The 7,745-nt window shown below is 42.1% G+C and overlaps 1 protein-coding gene across 1 annotated transcript; it reads left to right on the top strand.

Annotated features, from left to right (window-relative positions):
• The first annotated feature begins 571 nt into the window (after positions 1-571).
• On the top strand, positions 572-7,665 carry mri1 (methylthioribose-1-phosphate isomerase 1). Its single transcript, XM_061275291.1, has 6 exons — positions 572-990; positions 2,016-2,239; positions 4,517-4,686; positions 4,759-4,935; positions 5,013-5,237; positions 6,542-7,665. The coding sequence occupies exons 1-6, from the start codon at positions 859-861 to the stop codon at positions 6,673-6,675; spliced, it is 1,062 nt and encodes a 353-aa protein (XP_061131275.1). The 5' UTR covers positions 572-858; the 3' UTR covers positions 6,676-7,665.
• The last annotated feature ends 80 nt before the right edge of the window (positions 7,666-7,745 follow it).

Here is a 7,745-nt window from a genome sequence, read left to right as displayed (position 1 = left end):
TCGCAATTGCAGGTCACAGGGCTTGCAACATCATAATGACAGAAATAAAAACAACTATTAATGGCTAAGAGCAAAACAGATTATGTTGAAGTGGTCACTGAACACTGATCTAAATCCTATTGAACATCTTTGGAGCGAACTAAAATGTGCCATCTGCAGGAAGCATTCTTCAAACCTGAGACAATTGGAACAGTTTGTTCATGAAGTATGGGACAACAGTCAACTGAGAGATGCAGTTTCACAGAAACTTAGAAAAATCGTTTCATTGCAGTGCAATAAAATATTTTTATTCAATTCTTTCGCAAAAGCAATATTGAAGCTCATTGCAAACAAAAATAAGTGTAAACAGAGCGACCGTGTGCAGCAAAAATAGAAGTATTGTTGGTGGAAAATGCTTGCCATTGTCGGGGGAAACGGGGGGCTTTGCTGTTATGCTAATAACGGCTTTGAATGCGAAATTTCCCTTGACAAAGGGGCTGAAAGAGAGACAGGGGGGATGGTGTAGGGGGCACAGTGAGGGAGCAGCGATCACATTGGAAAGAGCTAGGGTGGGGTGGGCGCGGCTAACAAGGCGAGGACTTCCTGCTTCGTGGACACGTGGTTCCGTGTCTTTCTGCCTGTCAGTGTAGGTGAAGCTCTCCAACCCTTCTCTCCCTTGCCCCTTATCTTCCTCCTTCCTATTGCGTCTCATCTTCCTCCTTCTCTCGTCAACTTTGTTCGTGTCGACACCAGCCGACCGCCAGGCCTCGCTCACTAGTTCAAGAGACGAGTGAAGTGTGCGTGTGTGATAGTGTATGTGTGCGTGCCAACTACCCGCCCGTGTTATCCTCCCCAACATCCCGCCTCGTTTTGTCAGTCATGACGCTGGAAGCGATCCGCTATCGTGCCGGGTCTCTGCAGATCCTCAACCAGCTGCTGCTGCCTCACCAGACCGTCTACGATGACATCCGCTCGGTGCAGGACGCCTACGAGGCCATCAAGTCCATGAAGGTAAGACTCTTCCATCACCTCGCCCCCTCCCCTCCATGCACGCCGGCTGCATGTGCATCTTCTTCCGTCGTCTATGCGCGCCTCTGCCGTCGACTCCTTTGTGCTCCCGCCACTGCCGGTGCACGCATGTGTAGCCCCCCTCTCGCTTACACTCGGCCTGGATTTCTTTTTTGTACCCCCCCTCAACACCAAAACCAAATCTTTTTTGTAGATTACTTAAAAAGTGCAAGCTAGACAATCGACTTATATACAGTCACCCATCAAGCGGTCCCCTCCTTTCTCTAGCACGGCTTATTGATGAATTATTAATGCCCCTTGCTTGGGTTTTTGTTCGCATTTTTTGGTCCTGTGCTGCACTCCGTGACACCCCCACTGCATTTATTATTGCACACTTGAAGGCCAGAGTTGAAGAAGATGTGTGCACGTGCAAGCTGTTGGACTTCTTTAGCAGCTAAGAGCAAATTCACAGATGTTTCAGACCCTCTTTCTTCCACCCACTTAGACAAATATGCGGCAGTTAAGTGTGATGTTGTGGTTGTGTCAGCATTCTGAATTGTACTATGAGCTGATAGGTGATGTCATGATGATGAGAGGGTGAAATGAGTAACTGTTGTCAGAATTTCAGAGCAATGATTCAAAGCGTTTTACTCGCACTCAATTAAGGGGACAAAATTAAATTGATATAGAAACAATACAGGGCAGCAACTTATAAGCTGTTGAAGTGACAAGCAATCCCTTGGTCAAAATATTTATTTGTATAGATAATTTTGCTTTGTGGTGTGAGCTTCTCCTGATGTTGCTCACTAGGCCACAGAAACGTGTGACCTCTACCTTATCCCAATGTACATATACAGGTATGTTTTATATAATCAATTTATTTCTTTAGTTTGTATTTTATTGTTATTTACTGTTGGTTTTATTAACAAATACAAGTTTTTTTTCTGTGCTGTACATAGATCAAAACTCGCGCAACAAAAGTCACGCAACAAAACAGTCTCTTGAACACGGCCGTTTCTCTTTACCAGGTACGGGGTGCCCCAGCCATCGCCATCGTAGGTTGCCTCAGCTTGGCTGTGGAGTTGCGAGCTGGCGCGGGTGGTGATGACCCCGTGACGTTCATCCGTGAATCTTTGTGTCACCTGACATCAGCAAGGCCCACCGCTGTCAATATGGGTCGTGCCGCCCGTGAATTAATGGAGTTTGCCGAGAACGAGAGCATGGAAAAGAACTCCGAGCAGCTGAGAGAAAGGTGGGCAAGTTTGATTTCAATTAAGGCGCCAGCATGCCTTCTATTATTTGCTCTGGTATCATTTAATAAGCATATATGTATGTAAATTGTAAAGTAGTTTAGTTTGGTAGTTGAAAGAAAGTCCAATCAATGTATTAAGAAAAAGCGGCACCTGCTTTTATTAACTTCATACTTTTATTGCAAACTACACCCAGTAATACAAGAAGACAAAACATCGCCTTTCCCCACCGAAGCAACAAACTTTTCTTTTTCCTCTGACACAAATATGAACATCACGTGTCAATCACGTGGTTTGTCTTGTGCTAATTGCCGGCACAATCTTGGTTCACTGTTTAACACCAGTAAACAAGCAAATACACTTAACCTAATACGCCAACATCCACACTCACCATTCTCCAAACCGGCGCCCCCCCCTTTTTTTAAATTTTATTTAACCTATAGTAGTCCCGCTGTGGTGTACAGCTCCTGGTACCCACGAACCACATTAAATATTTTGTCTTTTTTTTTCAGGACGCCGTAATGTGTCTCCTCCAGTTCAAATTGACCAATTTGAGCAAATGTGATCACTGCCACTCGCGTCGGCTCGAATGTGTCAGTTGTGAATATAATCTGTCTTCCATTGCTTGAGACTCTTCATGTTGTCCTAAGCAGATCACATGGGTTGATGAACCCTCATGCTCTTTTTGCGTCATTATACAATATACGATGCAGATCCATCACACATTAGAATTTGTCTTGCTCCTCGACACCACATCATCAATACACTCAGGTGACCCAGTTCTACTGGTAATAATGCTGCCTCAGCAATGATTGACAGGGACTGTGGTGCTTTGGATCACACTCTTCTATTCGCAGCATTATGCTACAAGTTCTTAATTCTGTCTGTCCAACAATTCATTTTGAATATGTTGAATCTATTATTTGTGCTTTTTAAGTCTCAACTCTGTGAACTCTGTGGTAAGGAGCTGAACTTTTATTGCCCCTCTTCATGAATGTCAAAGTTTCAGGGTTGAGTCAACTATTGTGCGACTGCTCGACTGCCAGTTTCTGTAAAGGCCATGTGGCAATCTTTGCAGAGACTACATTTTGTTAATATGCCCCATCACATAAAACTGGAAATTTGTGTTCATTTAAATTTTAAACCTTTGGCTGCTGCAGTGGCTGCCAATGCATTCTTTCTTGTTAACAGTGTAGCAGATTGGAGATTTGGTAACTTCTACAGTTAATGCCATGTGCCTTGATGGATTTTTGTTCTTTCTTTTTCAAGCATAATAATAATAATAATAAGCTATTTCTCTTGCCTTGGCAATTCTTTTAAGTAATTCCCTGAAAAGCTACTAAATCTTTTTTCAAAACGGAATCACCTCATCAAACCTTTTAATGTCCTGTGACTGAGGGAAAGAAGGCCACAAGGACTTGCCTACTTTACGTTTGAATCTTAGCAATCAGATGACAAAGTGGCTACCAATTTTGTTAAATTATATACTTCGTTTTGAATTCCTTGTATTTGTTCACGGAGGCAAAGTTATTGCTGTTTCTGCTTCACCTCTTCTGTTTCCACCAACTCAGACGTAAAGACCAGCAACTTGGGCTTTTCTTTCACATTTAGGTAGCAGCTGTTACAAGACAAATGTATTCCAGAAGCTACATAAACTTAAGCAGATGAAAGAAAGTGAAAATCGGAAAGCCTTCTCTCTGAATGTTTAATTGAAGATTTTAACAGTCAGCGTGAAGAAGAAATATGGCTGCGTGAGATGCAATAGCTGCATAAATAGAAAGAAATACTTTCATAATAAAGTAATTCAACTTTGATGACCTAATCATGAAATTATTCAATGAAAAGATGATTGTTCTGATGGCAATCAATCTACGCATCATCCGCTCCAACATGGCCGCCCTCATATTTTCCCTCACTCCATCGATCAACCTTCTCCAGGTTTCCTTGTAGCTTCCTTACCTGGCTGCTCCATCCGCTTTGGGATAGTTTGATTGTTTAGTTCTTAGTCATTCTTTGTGGATCTACCTCTGTGTGGCTCTGATGTAATTTGTCAAAAAGTTCCACTTTTGTCTCTTTTATCCAAAAGGCGTTCTCTCAGACGCTTTATGGTTTGTCAGCATGCATCTTGTCAGGTTCATGGCCCCCCTCAAGGCTTCTGGCAATTTTACCTGCGCAGAGTATATACAAACAATTGTACTAACATTTGTGTCCATGTATGCAAACTGTAGTGAGTCCATCAAGTGCTCAGAGGGAGTCTAACCTTTTGTTCCCCCCCACAGTGTTATTGCCTGGATTGAAGCCATGCTGGAGCGAGATGTCAATGACAACAAGAAGATTGGAAACTTTGGCGCCCAGCACATCCTTTCGGGCGTCCCTAGGGAATCCGTGACCATCCTCACACACTGCAACACTGGCTCGCTCGCCACGGCTGGATACGGGACTGCACTAGGTAAGAGTTAATTGTGTGAGGTGGCTGTTTGGACCGGGCAACTGTAAGCAAGAGTTTGGGTGTGTACTGTAGGTGTGGTGCGAAGCCTCCACACACTGGGCAGGCTGAAACGAGTCTACTGCACAGAGACGAGGCCGTACAACCAGGGGTCTCGACTCACGGCGTACGAAGCTGTAGCAGATGGAATCCCCGCTACGCTAATCACAGACAGCATGGCGGCCCTCACTATGAGAGAAATGAACATCACAGGTTTGGGTTTCTCACTTCTTTTTTCCTCTCATTTCACAACATCTTAACCCTGTTTGTCCGTTGCCTTTGGCCTACAGCTGTGGTGGTAGGTGCAGACAGAGTGGTTGCCAATGGCGACACAGCCAACAAAGTGGGAACATACCAGCTCGCCATTGCTGCTAAGCATCATGGGATTCCTTTCTATGTGGCCGCTCCCAGCACTTCATGTGACTTAAGCCTGGAAAGTGGCAGGGACATCATAATCGAAGTTCGCCCGCCTGAGGAACTCACAAGTATAAACGGAGTCCCAATTGCTGCTTCAGGTATGGAAAAACTATGCATGCTCATGTAGCTTTAGATATAAAGTGGGGCCAGTGGGCATACCCAATGTACTCTTTTTAACACCATTTTACCATCTTCATGACACCGGGGTGTACTCAAATTTTGGTTCACAACATAAGCAACCAAGCCACAGTTCGTAATAAGAAAAGCTCTTAACCTGCGGTACTCGTAAGTCTAGGTACCTCTGTACTTGCATTAAATCAGATGACTAATAATAAAATTATACATCCTATAGCTACATTATAGACAGTCATCACTTAAGGGAATTCATTTACTCCAGTTTATTTTAAACAAAATCCCCCAAGTTTCCATGGAAAGCATCCACCACTGATTTTCTTTTATTCCTTAAGGAAGCTGAAAAAACAAAGGAAGTTCAAATGATTATACAGCACATGGCATGTTTATCATCATCCCAAAAAAAAAAAAAGGGTATTTATTGTTTTAGCATACAGTACATCTTCTGCACTCTCCTAAAAAACAATAAGGATAGCATGGACGCTAGCGCTAACACAATATGACAGCTGTCGCAGCTGGTCTACCAATATTGCAGACCAAAGCTGTGTGTGGTCCAGGGTCACCATGGAAATAACAGAGATGTTGTTCACTTCACAAGGTAATATAGACAGTAAAAGAATATTTGCAAAACAATTTTATGTAAAAAAAAAAATGTCTGATTGATTTATGTTGCTTTGGTGTCCAGCATAATTATAGACTGGGACACTGGCAATTAAGGATAAAGGAGACTTTTGAACATAGTTTAAATGGCACTTGTAAGTGTCCTAGCATAAGCACTTTTGAGTTGAATCTGTAGATAGCGGTTGTGGGTGTGTTTAAGTTCATTTTGTTAGTGCTGGGCAGACTCATTGATCTATAATTACATTTGTAGAGCAGAGAGAGAGCTGCTCCGCAGTAATTAAAGAACACTCATTTAATGGGGACAACAGTCCTTGGATGAGAGGATGAGCAGTTGTATTTTACACATACTCTTCTTTGCTATCATTGTCAACAGAACCTCAGAACCAGATGTTAACAGTAACACTAAAGTAAGCAATTTGTAGCCGTTTTCTATCGCAATAGTCCACATTCGGATCGTGGCTGAGCAGCCAGTCCAAACTGATTGAGAAGTTGGCTTGAGTTTAAAAAAAAAAAAAAAAAATCAATAATCAAGTACAGTTACATGAAAAAAATCTACATAATATATTGACAAAATGTTTATATTTTTCTTCCTATCATTGCCCTTCTCTTCAAATCCTCTGCTTTCTCTACTTGTGCTATGAATCTGCAGGTATTGAGGTGTGGAACCCGGCGTTTGACGTGACTCCCCACCAGCTCATCACTGGAGGCATCATCACAGAGCTGGGGGTCTTCCTCCCCTCAGAGCTTCAAGCAGCCCTCACTGGCCGCCTCACTGCCCTCTAGAGCCCCACCTTTTGGCACTTTGGCGCCACTGCACCTTACTTTCAGACACTAATTTTGTCGTAAAACGCACGCACACACACACGCACACGCACACACACACACGGACATGATGCGATTCAATATTGGTTTGAAAAAAAAATGTGGTCACATGTCAGCAGAAAAAAAAACTTCTATTCTTTGTCTATCTTTCATACACGCAATCACTTGCAAGGTGAATGAAACACGTTGCAGGACAGGGCACCCCTACCTCCATATGTTTTCATATTTTTCCCATAATTACTCCTATCACAGTTTTCATGCTGCTCCTAATTTTTTTGTCCGCTTCTTTCTCTATTCAAAAGAACTTCGTGAATGCTAATTTGACTCTAATCTTTCAGCGGTGTATGGCAACAAATAACTGGGCAATTTTCAGGGCAACTACAAACAATAATAATGACTAGACTGATTTTAACATTAAAGTTAATATTCTGATCAACTATGGTATCTGAAAGTGCTGCAGTCTACTTGTAAATACAAATGTGTTCTTGTTGGTAGCGTGTACATAATGTAGAAATCAAACCCACTGCTACGGCTGATTTCTCAAGTTAAAATGACGCACGAGTCGGTGGCATCAAAATGTTATATTAACATTTCATTTTTGTCTTTCTGTAGATACTTTAGTAGGAGTGTCATCCAAATTTGTAGCGGTAATATCAAACAATCATTAAAATATTCAGCCCATGTGGCAACATTTTATAAAAGTGCATATCTCGATGGGCCCCAAAGATGACACATAGCTATATTTATACGGTACTTAATTTTCAATACACGCTTGATTATTACAGTACATAATGTAGCCACGCTTCTTTCAGAACCATTGTCACCATGTTCATCGCACATGAAATAAAAAATTTCCAAAGGGGAAAAAAACATCACCAAAACAGCTTTTGCTGTATATACACAGTGAGGAGTAGACTATCACAAAATAAAAGTTTGACATTCAAGTGTTAATTGGTTCTCTTTTTTTTTTCTTCTTCTTCTTCTTCCAAGAAGATCTTCTTCTTCACTGTCCACCAAACATAAGATGACTG

This window comes from Syngnathus typhle, linkage group LG3 (assembly GCF_033458585.1).
Source record: "Syngnathus typhle isolate RoL2023-S1 ecotype Sweden linkage group LG3, RoL_Styp_1.0, whole genome shotgun sequence".
Classification (NCBI taxonomy): Eukaryota; Metazoa; Chordata; class Actinopteri; order Syngnathiformes; family Syngnathidae; genus Syngnathus; species Syngnathus typhle.
This window is presented reverse-complemented; position numbering and strand designations above follow the sequence as displayed.

Excerpts from the sequence above, each read along its gene's own strand:
- mri1 (XM_061275291.1), top strand. The coding sequence starts at position 859 with ATGACGCTGGAAGCGATCCGCTATCGTGCCGGGTCTCTGCAGATCCTC. Across the intron at positions 991-2,015 it reads AGGCCATCAAGTCCATGAAG|GTACGGGGTGCCCCAGCCAT; the intron begins GTAAGACTCTTC and ends TCTCTTTACCAG. Across the intron at positions 2,240-4,516 it reads TCCGAGCAGCTGAGAGAAAG|TGTTATTGCCTGGATTGAAG; the intron begins GTGGGCAAGTTT and ends TCCCCCCCACAG.